General features: G+C 36.2%; 1 protein-coding gene across 7 annotated transcripts in view; it reads right to left on the bottom strand.

Annotated features, from left to right (window-relative positions):
• TM2D1 (TM2 domain containing 1) overlaps positions 1-18407 on the bottom strand; it is a 140508-nt gene that overhangs the window by 112040 nt on the left and 10061 nt on the right. For all 7 annotated transcript variants that reach the window (XR_007471346.1, XM_033409047.2, XM_033409045.2 and 4 more), the window contains 2 exons: positions 16235-16343; positions 6165-6256 (listed from right to left, as the gene is read on the bottom strand). Coding sequence is in view for 6 of the 7 variants with exons in the window: in XM_033409047.2 (XP_033264938.1) it covers positions 6165-6256; positions 16235-16343 (201 nt within the window). In the remaining variant the exon portion in view is untranslated. The remainder of the gene's footprint in view (positions 1-6164; positions 6257-16234; positions 16344-18407) is intronic.

Here is an 18407-nt window from a genome sequence, read left to right as displayed (position 1 = left end):
TTGATAAACCATTAGCCAGACTCATCAAGAAAAAAGGGAGAAGACAAATCAATGGAAGTAGAAATGAAAATGGAGAAGTAACAACTGACACTGCAGAAACACAAAGGACCATGAGAGATCACTACAAGCAACTATATGCCAATAAAATGGACAACCTGGAAGAAATGGACAAATTCTTAGAAAAGCACAACCTTCCGAGACTGAACCAGGAAGAAACAGAAAATAAAAACAAACCAGTCACAAGCACTGAAATTGAAACTGTGATTAAAAAGCTTCCAACAAATAAAAGCCCAGGACCGGATAGCTTCACAGGTGAATTCTATCAAACATTTAGAGAAGAGCTAACACCTATCCTTCTCAAACTCTTCCAAAATATAGCAGAGGGAGGAACACTCCCAAACACATTCTACGAGGCCACCACCACCGATACCAAAGCCAGACAAAGATGTCACAAAGAAAGAAACCTACAGGCCAATATCACTGATGAACATAGATGCAAAAATCCTCAACAAAATACTAGCAAACAGAATCCAACAGCACATTAAAAGGATCCTATACCACGATCAAGTGGGGTTTATCTCAGGAATGCAAGGATTCTTCAATATACGCAAGTCAATCAATGTGATAAACCATATTAACAAATTGGAGGATAAAAACAATATGATAATCTCAATAGATGTAGAAAATGCTTTTGACAAAACTCAAAACTCATTTATGATAAAAACTCTCCAGAAAGAAGGCATAAAGGGAACCCACCTCAACATTAAGAAAGGCCATATATGACAAACCCACAGCCAACATCAATCTCAATGGTGAAAAACTGAAAGTATTTCCTCTAAGATCAGGAACAAGACAAGGTTGCCCACTCTCACCGCTATTATTCAAAATAATTTTGGAAGTTTCAGCCACAGCAATCAGAGAAGAAAAAGAAATAAAAGGAATCCAAATCGGAAAAGAAGTAAAACTGTCACTTTGCATATGACATGATACTATACATAGAGAATTCTAAAGATGCTACCAGAAAATTACTAGAGCTAATCAATGAATTTGGTAAAGTAGCAGGATACAAAATTAACACACAGAAATCTGTTGCATTCCTATACACTAATGATGAAAAATCTGAAAGAGAACTTAAGGAAACACTCCCATTTACCTGTGCAACAAAAAGAATAAAATACCTAGGAATAAACCTACCTAAGGAGACAGAAGACCTGTATGCAGAAAACTATAAGACATTGATGAAAGAGATTAAAGATGATACAAACAGATGGAGAGATATACCATGTTCTTGGATTGGAAGAATCAACATTGTGAAAATGACTATACTACTCAAAGCAGTCTACACATTCAGTGCACTCCCCATCAAACTACCACTGGCATTTTTCACAGAACAAGAACAAAAAATTTCACAATTTGGATGGAAACACAAAAGACCCCGAATAGCGAAAGCAATCTTGAGGAAGAAAAATGGAGCTGGAGGAATCAGGCTTCCTGACTTCAGACTATACTACAAAGCTACAGTAATCAAGACAGTATGGTACTGGCACAAAAACAGAAATAGAAATCAATGGAACAGGACAGAAACCCAGAGATAATCCCATGCACATATGGTCACCTTATCTTTGATAAAGGAGGCAAGAATATACAATGGAGAAAAGACAGCCCCTTCAATAAGTAGTACTGGGAAAACTGGACAGCTACATGTAAAAGAATGAAACTAGAACACTTCCTTACACCATACACAAAAATAAACTCAAAATGGATTAAAGACCTAAATGTAAGGCCAGACACTATAAAACTCTTAGAGGAAAACATAGGAAGAACACTCTATGACATAAATCACAGCAAGACCTTTTTTTGCGGTACACGGGCCTCTCACTATTGTGACCTCTCCCGTTGTGGAGCACAGGCTCCAGACGCACAGGCTCAGCAGCCATGGCTCACGGGCCCAGCCGCTCTGCGGCATCTTCCCAGACCGGGTCACGAACCCATGTCCCCTGTATCGGCAGGCGGACTCTCAACCACTGTGCCACCAGGGAAGCCCACATCAAGATCTTTTTTGACCCACACCCTAGAGAAATGGAAATAAAAACAAAAATAAACAAATGGGCCTAATGAAACTTAACCACAAACAAGATGAAAAGACAACCCTCAGAATTGGAGAAAATATTTGCAAACAATGTAACTGACAAAGGATTAATCTCCAAAATATATAAGCAGCTCATGCAGCTGAATATGGAAAAACCAAACAACCCAATCCAAAAATGGGCAGAAGACCTAAATAGACATTTCTCCAAAGAAGATATACAGATTGCCAACAAACACATGAAAAGATGCTCGACATCACTAATCATTAGAGAAATGTAAATCAAAACTACAGTGAGGTATCACCTCACACTGGTCAGAATGGCCATCACCAAAAAATCTACAAACAATAAATGCTGGAGAGGTTGTGGAGAAAAAGGAACCCTCTTGCCCTGTTGGTGAGAATGTAAATTGATACAGCCACTACGAAGAACAGTATGGAGGTTCCTTAAAAAACTAAAAATAGAACTACCATTGACTCAGCAATCCCACTACTGGGCAGATGCCCTGAGAAAACCACAATTCAAAACGAGACATGTGCCACAATGTTCACTGTAGCACTATTTACAATAGCCAGGACATGGAAGCAACCTAAGTGTTCATCGACAGATGAATGGATAAAGAAGATGTGGCACATATATACAATGGAAAATTACTCAAGCATAAAAATAAAAGAAATTGAGTTATTTGTAGTGAGGTGGATGGACCTAGAGTCTGTCATACAGAGTGAGTTAAGTCAGAAAGAGAAAAACAAATACCGTATGCTAACACATATATATGGAATCTAAAAAAAAAAAAAAAAAGGTTCTGAAGAACCTAGCGTCAGGACAGGAATAAAGATGCAGACATAGAGAATGGACTTGAGGACATGGGAAAGGGGAAGGGTAAGCTGGGACAAAGTGAGAGAGTAGCACTGACATATGTACACTACCAAATGTAAAACAGATAGCTAGTGGGAAGCAGCTGCATAGCACACGGAGATCATCTCAGTGCTTTGTGACCACCTAGAGTGGTGGGATAGGGAGGGTGGAAGGGAGACACAAGAGGGAGGGGATATGAGGATATATGTATGCACAGAGCTGATTCACTTTGTTATACAGCAGAAAAGTAACACACCATTGTAAAGCAATTATACTCCAACAAAGATGTTAAAAAAAAAAAGTTATCTATAAATATACTACCACTGCTTTTAATTACCATGAAGAAAGATTAAATAAGATTATAAGAAAAATAGTTTTAGGCTCTGCCTGTAACTATTTTCATACCAGTCAACATTGCATTCTCCATTTAAGAATTTTTTTAAATGGCAGTAATCATTTTAATTGAATACCAAAATTCTTTAACCTTGGATTCTTAGTAAAAATTAAAACTTAATTAAAAACATTTAAATGTTTTAAGTTTACAAACACGGTAATTTTACATATTAGATTAGATTAAATTGATAAAACATCAAAATCCTTCACATTTATATAGCTTAAATGTCAGTAAGATAGGGATAAAAATATTTGAATGCTTGAAGAGATATAAGAACTTTCAGTTAAAAATAATGTATTTGACATGTCCTCTTAACTCCTCTCACTCCAGGACCCCATTAAAGGATAGTAAAGGGATTTTTAAAGCTATAAACCCAGCAGAATAAAGAGAATGGAAGAAAATTCAGAAGCAGATGAATGAGAAGTGACAGACTTAACAATCTTGAGAAAGTTGTATCTTAAGCCAACAGTCAAAAAACTTGAATTAATGAACATCCAAAGGTTGTTGTAATAATAAAGTTACTTAAAGATTTTTACACTAAGAAATAAAGTCAAATGTAAAAATTACATTTGTAAATTTATAGAATCTCAGCCTCAAACTGAAAGGTTCTCTTTGACTGAAATTAATTAATAGATTGGAGTAGCAGTGGTTGGAGAAAGGGAGCTCCTGGCAGGGAACTAACATTCACGAACCAGAGTCACTATACAGAGCTTTATATGGAGCTTTATAACCTAGAATTTTATTTTGTAGGAAAAGAAAATCATAATATACAAACCAACATGTTATTATGTGCTGCAATAAGTCAAAAAAATTAACTTAGACCATATGACATGACAGCTCATTTGACACTCATCACAGGAAGCTAAAAAGTCACTCATTAAACCAAATATTTAAAATATATTTACTATTCAAAATCATCATAGAATAAACTGTTCAAAGAAATAGTATTTCTCCTTCCCTCAGGCCAGGACTACTGCATCCATCTCTTTTTAGCTTCCTCTGCCACCAGTCTTTCTCCGTTCTAAGCCATTTCCCACAATTTCTCCAGTATCATCTTCCTGAAATATAAACCTGACCATGACACTCCTCTGATTAAAAACTTTTATGCCTTCTGATGTTTAAAGGGTAAAGTCCAAACTCCAGAACAAGACACTCAAAGCCTTTTTCTTTTTTGGCCACACTGCACGGCTTGTGGGATCTTAGTTCCCTGACCAGGGATCAAACCCGGGCCCACAACAATGAAATCGCCGAATCCTAACCACTAAACAACCAGGGAATTCTTTCTCAAAGCCTTTTATAATCTGACCACTGGCTACCTCTGCAATCACTTTTCATGTTCTGCCACGTTTCTTCCTACACCATAGGCTAAATTATCCACCATTTTCTCAACACTGCACATGTGCTCTTTCACACCCTATGCTTTTGCACATGCTGTTCCTGTAATGCCCTAAATCTCTAATCTGTTCATCCTTAAAAACCTAGTGCAAATGTCCCCTCATCCAACAAGTTTTCCCTCACATCCTAAGGCTGACTAAATCAGTCTTTTTTCCTCTGCTCTCATAGCACTTTACTACACTTCTGTAACAGTGCTGTAGCACAAATTGGCCTACCATTTATTACTTATTTTCGTCTAACCAGTATGAACTGTGATCTCCATCGTTATTTCCAGAGAACTTCATTACTTACTTAACAGCAAGTAAATTTTGAATAAATGTTTGTTAACTGAAAAAATTTCAGGTATATAGTATTTTAAACTATGACTTCTATTTATGACCTTATAACACTGAGTTCCAGTTAAGGTTAACAGAAATATAATTCCCACCAACCCCACAGTGAAAATTCCTCTTTGATCTCTGGTGGGTAGCAACATGGAAAGAATAAGATTAGCTTTGCTAGCTAGAAAGCAGAGCATTCAGAAACTTTAAATTTGCTCAGTGAAGGGCTAATACAGAAGCAAAGTACTACAGTAAATAAAGCATGATCTCTTGAGCCAGAATATTTGGGTTCAAAGTCAGGTCACTAGCTGAGTGTCCTTGGGTAAATCTCTTAATCTCATGACAATTTCGCTATCCATAAAACAGTGATGATAACAACAAATATGTTACAGTATAAAGCAAGGCCTCCAGAGTCAGTAAATCCCTTAACCTCTCTGGTGACAATTTCCCTACCTGTTAAAGAAGATTTAAACTGGATGATAAACTCAGAGAGTTTTCAGGCGTAAATAAGGGCAGGCATGTGAAAGTATTATTTAAACAAAAGCTATCATCAAATGTAAGTAGTTTTCATAAGCATTAGCAACTATGGTAAATGTAAAGATTATAGCTAGGAGGAAGGTATGGGGAGGGATGCTAAGGGTAATAACCAGGCTCCACACCAGCTCATGCTGGCTGCTGTAGTTCCAACACCAACTTCTCCTGAAAGAAGTAGTTTCTATTCCAAAATCAACACTTATAGAGGTTCAGGTAGAAGGCAAACATTTTTTGGAGGGATAGGAAAAGATATGCATTTATTCATAAAACATTTATTGAACATCCACTGTGTGCCCAGCACTAGTAATGACAGCTCAAGTCTACTGTTCTAATTAGTGACTACACTATCTTGAGTGTGTGTTTTCATAAAGATGAAAACACAAGAAAAGTCAATTTCTTATCCAAGTTAACTACAGAGCTAATTGCTAGCTCTATACTCACAGAAGAACACTGACCTTTCAACTCCAGCTACATGGAACTTGTAACTATTAATAGTATGCAGAGATTTAATCTATAAGAGTAGGTACATTAACCTACAAGTTTCACAAGAATTTTTTTTAAATGAAACATACTCACCCAAGGCAGGGTATCCAAGGTAAAATCGATCTGCTCCCAACCATCCAAGAAAAAGAGACAGTGCAACCGCCACCTTGTATGAATAGCCATTTCTGCACAGAATTGGAACATGAATGTCACATTCATATATTTCCAACATGTAAACATTTTAGAAAATAAAACTTAATTATTATTAGTTGTTAACTGGTTCATTCATCCACTCAATTAATGCTTTTTGGGTGGCTACTGAGTGCCAGGCACTATCTTAGGCTATTGGAATATATTAATGAACAAGAGACAAAGATCCCTGATGCCTAAAGAGCTTATAATCTAGAGTAAGTGACTTAACCATGCCATACCTCTGAGGGAAGAGTGTTCCAGCCAAAAATATCGCTGTTGCAAAGGCAGCATACCTGACAGTGCAGCAGGAGTGGAGTAAGAGAGGGGAAGAATAGTAGGAGACGAGGTCAGAGATAATAGGGGGCAAAGAAGGCAAATCACGCAAGGCCTTGAATATCATCATTAAGTAAAAACTCTGTCTTTTACTCTGAGAGATATGTGAAGCTACTGCAGAGGTAAGTAGAGGTGTGGAGTGTGATCTGATTTAGATTTTAAAATAATCACTCTAGCTGCTGTGCTGAAGATAGACTGTAGGGGAGCATTTGTGAGCTATTGTCACAATAATGTACAACAAACCTTTCCATATCAACCAGAGAAGAAACCATGAAGGAGCTAACAGTGAGGAAGAAGTAAAACCAAAAGAGTGTGGTATCTTGGAAAGTCAAGTGAAGACAGTGTATTAAGAACAGAGTGATCAACTGTGCCAAATGTGACTGATGAATGACGTAAGAATGCCTGAGAATTTACTACTAAATTTAACCAAGAGGAGATCTTTAGTGACCTCAGCAAGAGCAATTCTGGTAACGATGAGGGCAAAAGACAGAACAGAACAGGCTTAAGACAGACTGGAAGGGCCATAGTGGTACCTGTGACTCTGCTCTCCCCCACAGCACACCCAAACCTGGCTCCTTCTCCCCATTCCCCCTTCCCTCACCGCTACAGCAGTGCCCACAACCCAGGCAACCCCACATATGGCAGAGGCACCCGCCATCTCAAGGCACCAGTAACCCCAGAGGAACAAGCAGTGATGATGAGGGCACTGACGACGTCTCTGGCAAAGGTGATGGAGGGTGGAAAGTGCCAATTCTCAAATATAGCCAGAAGCACTCAGGTAAGATAAACTAAGCTATAACTTATGCTATAGCGCCACCTACTGAAAAACAAAAGAAAGGACTCTAATTACCAACCTGTTGAACTGTTAGAATCAAAGTAAATAAAGGTTTACCTAAATAAGAAAGGTATTCACTATTTCAAACGCGCCAGCAAAGGAACAACTCACCAAGCACTATGAAAAAGCACAGTAACACAGTATCAGAAAAAGAAAATGACAGTTCTCCAGAAACTAAAGTCACAGAAGACTGTGGTCTAACTGACAGAGAATTCAAAACAGGTATCAGAAAGAAACTCAACAAGCTATATATAAGAAAACAGAAAAGACGGTTCAGTGAACTAAGGAATAAAATTAATGAACAGAAGGAATACTTTATCAAAGAGATTGAAACTCTAAAAAAGAACCAAACAGAAGTTATGGAGCTGAAGAACTCAATAAACAACATGAAGAACGGCATTAGAAAGCATTGGAAATAGAGTAGAACACATGGAAGAGAGAATTAGCGAACTCAAAGACAGAAATTGAGATACGATTCAGGTAAAAGAGGAGAGAGCTAAGATTTTTGTTTTAACTGAAGAAACTCTACAAGAACTATCCAACTCCATTAGAAAGGCAACATAAGGACAATGCGTATCCCAGAAAGAAAAGAGAGGGAGAAGGGAACAGAGAGCCTATTTAAAGAAATAATAGCTGAGAACTTCTAAAATTTGGGAATGGAATTAGATATACGAGCCCATGAAGCTAATAGAACACCTACTTATCTCAAAACAGGAAGACCTTCTCCAAGACACATTATATTAAAATTGTCAAAAGTCAATGACAAAGAAAGAATTTTACAGGCAGCCAGGAAAAAAAAAAAAGAAAAAGAAGAAGACAATAACCTACAAAGGTACCCACATGAGGCTATCAGCAGATTTCTCAGCAGAAACTCTACAGGCCAGAAGACAGTTGAATGACAAACTCAGAATATTGAAAGATTAAAATTGTCAGCCAAGAATACTCTATACAGCAAAGGTATCATTCAGACAGAAAGGAGAAATAAAGGCATTCCCAGACAAACAAAAGTTGAGGAGTTTATCACCACTACACCTGCCTAACAAGAAATGTTGAAAGCAGCTCTTCTACCTGAAATGAAAAGGCAAAAGTACACAAAACACTGAGTAAGGTAATAAATAGACAGAATCAGAAAATTGCAACTGTATATCAGAATAGGTTGTTAAACACTTAATTACAGCAAAGGATAAAGGGTGGGAAAAAAAGCACTAAAAATAACTACAGCTATGTCAATTTGGTAACAAACTCACAGCATTTTGTGTTGAGACATACTTGTGACAACAAAAACATAAAAGGAGAAGAGGAAAAGGATGAAACCTGTAGAGGCATATTAGGATAAGATACTACCAGCAGAAAAAGGACTATTTTAAATTTAAAACATTTATACAAACCTCATGATAACAAAACAAAAATCTAGTGCAGAGACACAAAACATAAAAAAAGAGAAAACTAAGAAAAACATCATAGAAAACCACCAAACTAAAACAGCAGACAGAAATGCAAGGAAAAAGAAACAATGGAACTATAGAAAAACCAGAAGAGAAAAGATAAAATGTCAATACCAAGTCCTCATATATCAATAATCACACTAAATGGGGACTTTCCTGGTGGTCCAGTGGTTAAGACTCCATGTTTCCACCTCAGGGGGCATGGGTTTGATCCCAGGTTGGGCAACTAAGATCACACATGCTGCAGGGTGTGGCCAAAAAAAAAAAAAAAAATCACAATAAATGTAAATGGATTGAATTCACCAGTCAAAAGACACAGGGTGGCTGGATGGATTAAAAAATAAGACCCAACTATATGCTGCCTCCAGGAGACACATCTCAGTTCTAAAGATAAATATAAGTGCAAAGTAAAGGGCTGTAAAATGATACTCTAAGCAAATGGCAGCCAAAAGAAAGCAGGTGTAGCCATACTCATATCAGACAAAACAGACTTCAAACCAAAAAAGTTAATAAGAGGCAAGGATGGACATTATATACTAATGATAAAGGGTACAACCCATCAAGAAGATATAACATTTATTAATATATATGCACCTAACAAAATAGCACCAAAATATATATAAAGCATTATTAACAAACCTAAAGGGAGAAACTGACAGCAACAGAATAAGAACTTTAACACCCCCTGTACATCAACAGACAGATCATCTAGACAGAAAGAGAAGAAGGAAAAGTCGGTCTTAAATGAAACACTAGACCAAAGAGACTTAATAATAGATGTATGTATACAGAATATTCCATTCAAAATCTGCAGAATACACATACTTAAGTGCACACAGAATGTTCTCAAGGATAAACCATACGCTGGGACACAAAACAAGTCTCAATAAGTTAAGAAAACTGAAATCATATCAAGCATCTTTTCTGACCACAATGGTATGAAACTAGAAATCAATTATAAGAAGAAAGCTGGAGAAATCACAAACATGTGGAAACTAAACAACATGCTACTGAATAACTAATGCATCAATGAAAAAAATTAAAGGAGAAATTTTAGAAGTATCTAAAGAGAAATGAAAATGAAAATATGACATACTGAAAATCTAAGGAAAACACACTGCAAAATCAGTACTAAGAGGACAGTTTATAGAAATACAGGTCTACCTCAAGAAACACCACAAATAATGTAACCATACACCTAAAGTAACTAGAAAAAGGAGAAAAAACAAAGCCCAAAGTCAGCAGAAGGAAGGAAAACATAAAAATCAGAGTGGAAATAAATGAAATAGAGACTAAAAAGAAAATAGAAAAGATCAATGAAACTAAGAGCTGGTTCTCTGAAAAGATAAACAAAGTTGACAAACCTTCAGCTAGACTCACAACAAAAAAAAAGACAACTCAGATAAATAAAATCAGAAATGAAAGAGGAGAAGTTACAATGGATACCAAAGAAACATGACGGATTATAAGTGACTATTATGAATGGCTGTATGTCAGTAAATTGGACAACTTAGAAGAAATGGATAGATTCTTAGAATCATACCACTTTCCAAGACTGAATCAGTAAGAAATAGAAAATCTGAATAGACCTATCACTAGTAAAGAGATGAAACATTAACCAAAAACCTCCCCCAAAACAAAAGTCCAGGACCAGATGGCTTCACTGGTGAATTCTACCAAACATTCAAAGATTTAATACCTATCTTTCTCAACCTCTTTCAAAAAACTGAAGAGGAGGGGATGCTTCCTAACTTATTTTGCAGAACCAGCATTACCAAAACCAGACAAGGACACCACAAGAGGAGAAAATTACAACCCAATATCTCTGATGAACACAGATGCAAACATCCCTAACAAAATATTAGTAAACCAAATACAACAATACATTAAAAGGATTATATGCCATAATCAAATGGGATTTATTGCAGGGATGCAAGGATGATTCATCCACAAATCAATCAATGTGACACACCATATTAACAAAATGAATAAAAACCATATGATCACCTCAAAAGACTCAGAAAAACATTTGACAAGATTCAAAATCCATTTATGATAAAAACTTTCAATAAAATGAGTACAGAAGGAATGTACCTCTACATAGTAAAGGCCATATGTAACAAACCCACAGCTATCATCATATTCAACAGTGACAAATTGAAAGCTATCCCTTTAAGATCAGGAACAAGACAAGGATGCCCACTCTCATCACTCTTATTCAACATAATATTGGAAGTCCTAGCCAGAGCAATTAGGCAAGAAAAAGAAATAAAAGGCAAGAAAGAAGTAAAACTGTCACTATTTGTGGATGACATAATTTTATATATAGAAAACCCTAAAGACTCCACCAAAAACTATTAGAAATAATAAACAAATACAGTAAAATAGCAGGGTAAAAAAATCAATATACAAAAATCTGTTGTGTTTCTATACACTAACAAACTAGCAGAAAAAGAAATTAACAAAACAATCCTATTTATAATTGCAACAAAAATAATAAAATACCTAGGAATAAGTTTAACCAAGGAGATGAAAGACCTGTATACTAAAAACTGTAAGACATTATTGAAATAAATTGAAGAAAACACAAAGAAGTGTAAAAATATCCCATGCTCATGGATTGGAAGAATTAACATTGTTAAAATACACATTACCTAAAGCAATTTACAGATTCAGTGCAATTCCTATCATACAACTCAATAAAAACAAAACAAACAACCTGATTAAAAAATGGACAGAGGATCTAAACAGACATTTTTCCATTTAAGACATGGCCAACAGGCACTTGAAAAGATGTTCAATCATCAGAGAGATGCAAATTAAAACCACAATGAGATATCACCTCACACATTAGAATGGCTATTATCATAAAAACAAGAAAAGACAAGATGTTGAAGAGGATGTGGAGAAAAGGGAACCCTCATATATTGTTGGTGGAAATGTAAATTAGAGCAGCCACTATGAAAAACAGTATGGATGGACTTCCCTGGTGGTGCAGTGGTTAAGAATCTGCCTGCCAATGCAGGGGACACAGGTTTGAGCCCTGGTCTGGGAAGATCCCACATGCTGCGGAGCAACTAAGCCCGTGTGCCACAACTACTGAGCCTGCACTCTAGAGCCTGCGAGCCACAACTACTGAGCTCGTGAGCCACAACTACTGAGCCCGCATGCCACGACTACTGAAGCCCATGCACTTGGAGCCTGTGCTTCACAACAAGAGAAGCCACCGCAATGAGAAGCCCATGCACCGCAATGAAGAGTAGCCCCTGCTCGCCACAGCTAGAAAAAGCCCGTGCAGCAATGAACACCCAACACAGCCAAAAGTAAATAAATAAATAAATTTATTTAGTTTAAAAAAAGAAAAGAAAAGAAAAACAGTATGGAGAAAACTACCATATGATCCAGCTATTCCACTTCTGGGTATTTATCCAAAGAATAAGAAAACACTAATTCAAAAAGATATATGCATCCCAATGTTGACTGCAGCATTATTAACAATAGCCAAGATATGGAAACAACCTAACTGCCCACCAATGAATGAGTGCATAAAGAAGATATGGTGTATATATATATACAAGAATACTAGTCAGCCATTAAAAAAAAAGACAAAATCTTACTACTTGTGACAACATGCATAGACCTTGAGGTCTATGTGCTAAGTGCCATGTGCTAAGTGAAATAAGTCAGATGGAGAAAGACAAATATGACAAATACCATATGATTTCACTCATATGTGGAATATAAAAAAAAGTAAATGAACAACAAAAAATAACAAAAACAAACACATAGAAACTGAGAACAGACTGGTAGACACAGAGGTGAAGGGGGGTGGGAGGTAGGCGAAATGGGTAAAAGGGATCAATTTTGTATGATGATGGATGGAAACTAGATGTGGTGAGAAGCACCCTGCAGTGTATACAGAAGTTGAATTATAATGTACACATGAAACTTATATGTTACAAACCTATGTTAACTCAATTAAAAAAAAAGGTTGGACAAAATTAAAGAAAAGAAGTATTAGATAACTCTTTCAAGGAGTTGCTGCAAAGAGGAGTAAAGAAATAAAAAGGTAGCTGGAGTTATCATTTTAAAGTCAAATCTGATTATGTGAGTCTCCTGCTTATGATCCTGTTTTTTGCATTGACTCACAATCAGGACATTTTCAGGGAGTTAGGGAAGATGGTAAACAACCCAGAGATTCTGTCTATGCATCTAATATTATAAGAACGTCAGATTTTACACTGAGGGCAGTAGTGCCCCTTCTACATTGCAATGGGTCACCAGACTAGAAGTAGAGAAATAAATTCGGAGACTTTGTAGAAACTCAAGCTATAACCTACTGGATAGTAGCAGTGGGAGAGAAAAGGAAACAAAATTTGGAAATACTAAGAAGGCAGAAGCAGCCAGAAGAAATGTGGGGAATGAGAGAATAGGAGAATGACTCCAAAAGTTTCTGCTTAAGAAACTGGGTAGAACAGCTGCATTCACTAATACAAAGGAGGAAATGATTTGAAGGAAAGGACCTTTATATAAAGATGGTGAGAGAAACCAAAGGGGTGGATGAATGAAGCAGAGAAAAGGACCAAGGACATAATCTTGGGAATATCAAGATTTAAGGAAGAAGGAAAGGAATAGGAATCAAAAGAAATAGAAGTGTGTTTTATACTGGAAGTTAAGGAAAGAAAGTATTTTAAGAAAAGGGAATGCCAAATGCTGTAGAAGGATTAAGATATGGACTATAAATATCCATTTGATATAGCAACAAAGATGGCTAGCGAATTTCAGTATGGCCAAAAGCCATACTGCATTAGACTGAAAAATTCATAAAAGATAAATATTATAGAAACAAGCCTCTCAAAAATCTTGGCTGGTAAGGGGAACGAAATCAGAAAAGCAGTTACCTACATAAATAAATCATCCTAAAGGATAATCTAAAAACTGGTGTGTAGAAGAGATCTGTCTAATTGTTTACCAAATCATTTCTCTTTTTCTCATGTACATACAACAAAACAACAGGCAGACCTTGTTTGGTGTGCTTTGCATTATTGTGCTTTACAGATAAACTGTTTTTTACAAGTTGAAGGTTTGCGGCAACGCTGCATCAAGCAAGTCTATCGGCACCATTTTTCCAACAGCATTAATAAATTTAAGGTATGGTTTTTTTAGACACAATGCTGTCGCACACTTAATAGACTACATATAGTATAAGCATAACTTTTATGTACACAGGGAAACCAAATGATTCATGTGACTTGCTTTATTGCACTGGTCTGCAACCAAACTCACGATATCTCTGAGATATGCCTTTGTTTACTGTAGCTAACTTTGCAGTTAAGTGCAGCCATCACTTAGTTTTGGCCAATGGAATGAGGACAGAAGTGATGTATGCCATCATTTTATGTCTGGCCAATAAAACATTCCTGCAGGGGTTTTTTCTCCACTTTCCATCTGCTGGCTGAATGGAAAGGACTCTAAGGACTAGAGGAAGCAAAGCTACAAGATGAAAGCACAAGAGCCCGCATGACTGCATGGAGCAACTACCACTCCCTTCACCCCATCCAGACCCCCAAGGCAACACAAATTGGACTATGATGTGAGTGAGAAATAACTTTTACTGTGTTAAGTCACTGAAATTCTTAAGACATTTGTTACAACAGGCTGCTCCAACTAATGCAGATGGCCAGTATAAATAGGTGTGTGACTCGGTAACCAATCAGACATAGTTTAGACTTCAGCTGCTGAAGAATACATTATAGAATGGCTATATCTGCAATATTGAGATGGAGTTCTAGTCAAGTATCAATATTATAAAAGGATATGCCTACAGGAGAAGGAAAATATGTAAACTGGAAAAGGGACACTCAATGAATTAAGAATTTGTCAGTGAGTCTTTACTCAGTAGCTAACTAGCAGCTGGCTGTTTGGTAGGCATGTACTGAATATCCTGATAAAGGAAAGTGATATATCAGGTTATGTTACTTTTGTGACTTATTAAAATTATCCATCAATCTAACTCCCCATGTTCTGATTCAATGCTCATCAAGCAAATTCTATTTTGGAATTGTAGACTTTACTACAGGAGGGGAATAAGTTGGCCAGTAGACTTGGAGTATCTAGTTTCCTTGATAGTTATATTTCCTATCACAATTGAAATCAATGTCTTGTGAGCATGATTAGTACAGCTCAGTTGCATTGAGCCTAACTACTCAGAGACAGTAAAAGGAAAAGCAGAGTTGATTTGGAAATTAAGTGGCAGATCATTGTGGTGTGACCATTATAGGTAATATGAACCTGCAACGTCCAACCTGAATGGTTAGCTGTTCTTAATGGATGATTTTCTTAGTTGTTGTATTATAACCTTGGACCAACACTTAACAAATTATTTGTCATTTGGAAACATCAATCTATAAATCTAAAAACTGACTAAACCATATCTAAGTACTTTGGAAATAATTCCCTTTAACAATTTTTACTTTACTTATGAGCAATCTTGGAACCCAAGAAGCTTAAAGTGATTGGATTACACAGCAAGATAGAATCTAAAGCCCCTCATTAACTCAGTGAAGTAGGGTCAAAAAAAAAAAAAAAAAACTCTAATAGTAATTTCTAAGAATTCTAATAGAACTTGCAGAAACAGTCAAATAGTGGTTGTTTTTTGATATAACTGCAAAATAGGTGCCATCATATAAAATGCAACAACGTACAGTAAAAGATAAAAATAGAATGCCAACAATTAACAAAAATGGGTAAAATTAAATCATGTTTTCAGGACAAAGCATTAACATAAGAATAAACTGTTAGCTTTACTGGAGCAAAAATAAATAGCAAACTTAAAAGTCCTTTAAACAAACAATACTCCCAACAAAATAAAACCATTTGTCTTAATATACCAAACTAACTTTTGAATTCTGTTTAACATTACCATTTATCATCCAAACCTATTACAAATAATGAAACCAAGTTTCAAAATCCAAATGATTACTAATTAGCATTCTTTTAATACTATAGGTACACAATCCCTTATTTGCACTCGAGAAAGCCCCCAGATTTTGAAAACAGAATTTTTTCATAAGCCATTTGGTAGCAAAAACTGGCTGAACTGACATGGCATGAAGCCATTCATTCTATTTATCCCACATAGTGAACTACTGAGCTTTACTTGGTTGGTAAACTGCATATATATATATAACGATATGCACACTTAAAATAGAGATTTTCTGACAAAAGCAAAAAGGTATAAATTATATTAGTGCAGGATTCTCCTTACAAATTAACTCTTTTCCTCTTCACTCCATTCAGTCAAGATACAACATAGGCAAGTAATCTGAAAATTTAGCTTCAGTAAGCTAGGTACTTACACATTTCGGCAAGATATGGGCTTGAGAAAACCAATTTCGTTTCCAGTAAAATGTGTTTCATTGCCACCAGAATCCTTACAAGTTATGTTAGGTGCTGGAAAACATGGAACTAAAGGCAGAAAAAAGCAAAAATCCATTATTTATTTTCTTGTGGAAAAGTATGTAATTATGTTTTTTCCTAAGGCTAGCAATACACACAAGAAAATATAATGTTAAAACAAACCACCTCCCAATATAACATGATATACTTTAGATAGGAAAAGCTACATTTTATATACATATATATACACACACACACACACACACACACACACACACACTCATGTACAAGATAAGATACAGATAAAAAAATAAAAACAAAAAAAAGGTGCAGATAATATGATAGGGTAGTCTGAACACAAAAGCATAACAACTGCCACACTGAGTTAGATGCATGACCCATCAAGTTCAATCTCCTGCCTCTGACAAAGGTAACAAGGGAAGAATTGCACATTACTATCCTTTACTTTATCTCTAGGATAAAGAATACTTCTCGAATTTTTGTTGGTATCTCATTAGGTAATTCATTAAATTTAACATAATCTGATTTTATATTTTCAGTTTATAAAGTTCTTATAGATGATGGCTACAATAAACTAAGATTCCTCTTTATTCTAAATAAATTACTTTCATTTATTCTAAATGTATAGAATTTGTTTTTTGTTTCTCTATTCCCTCTAGGATTTGATGTAGTGTATTATCTCAGCATTTAGTAATTTTGATCTTTATTCATACCCCAAATGACATGATAATACGAGGCAGTAACACTTATAAAGCTTACTATGTGCTAGTTAGGCACTGTCCTGAAGTCTTTATGGCACATCATGTAAAAAGCTAGAACTCTGGGGACTTCCCTGGTGGCGCAGTGGTTAAGAATCCGCCTGCCAATGCAGGGGACACGGGTTCAATCCCTGGTCCGGGAAGATACCACATGCCGCAGAGCAACTAAGCCCACGCGCCACAACTACTGAGCCTGTGCTCTAGAGCCCGCGTGCCACAACTACTGTAGCCCGTGTGCTGAGAGTCCATGCCCCGCAACAAGAGAAGCCACCGCAATGAGAAGCCCAAGTATTGCAATGAAGAGTAGCCCCCGCTCACCGCAACTGAGAAAGCCCACGCGCAGCAACAAAGACCCGACGCAGACAAAAATAAACAAATTTATTTAAAAAAGAAAGAGCTAGAACTTTGGAATGAGAATGACCTATCTGTGCATTGCCTGTTTCAGAACCTTGGATTCCTTGTAGATAAAAATAGCACTAAGATCATAATAAGACTATTGTGGGGATTAAATGATACAAAATACCTAGTGTAAGGCCAGCATTTAGTAGGCATTCAATAAATGTTAGTGCCTTTTCCTCCGTCATTGTTTCTAAGAAGTACTAATGTTTTTAGGCTAGTTTCAGTAAATGTTTATCTCTATGTTTAGCAACAATAATTACAGTGGGGTTTTTTTTGAGAAAATGAAAACAGAACTTGGTCTAATAGTCTAAAACAAACAAACAAAAAAAAAACCCCACAGACTCCAGAGTTTTATTATGAGAGAAAAATGGTATTTATTTTCTGTCTATAATTATCTTAAGATTTTCAACAAATCACTGTCCTTTTTTATACCAGAGTAGTACACTGAGAGAATGAGGCCAGGAAAAAAACTCTATAATGACTTTGCACCCTTCTGTGTGTTATTGATAGTTCAAACTATACCGTCCCATAAACTTTATTTATTTAATGTATTTACATTTCCAACACAAGGAGGTGCTTATGCTAAAAGGCATAGATAGGTTCAATACAACTGAGAACCATTTAAACAAGAAAAAAAGTAATAAGATTAAGGGAAGAGGGAGAGTGAAGAAATAATTATACTGGGAAACAACTAAGGGAAGACAGTATAACCGACCACCAATGTAGCTCAGAGGTTCCTGGTAGTTAAGGCAAAAAGCTTTACAGAGCTACTGTGATATAACTGAAAGAAAGCATACCAATTCACCTCTAAACCACTGTGGAAATTTGGTTTGGTTCATGACACAAGGGTAAGAGAATGTAATAGAGAAGGTCCTCAACTAGAACTTTACTAGAACAATAAAGAAAAGTTTTCCACATAGCCATTTCTCACACTGACTCCAGATATAAGCAAGAG

Source organism: Orcinus orca, chromosome 1, assembly GCF_937001465.1.
Source record: "Orcinus orca chromosome 1, mOrcOrc1.1, whole genome shotgun sequence".
NCBI lineage: Eukaryota > Metazoa > Chordata > Mammalia > Artiodactyla > Delphinidae > Orcinus > Orcinus orca.
The sequence above is the reverse complement of the archived record's forward strand: the minus strand, read 5'-3'. Positions and strand labels throughout refer to the sequence as shown.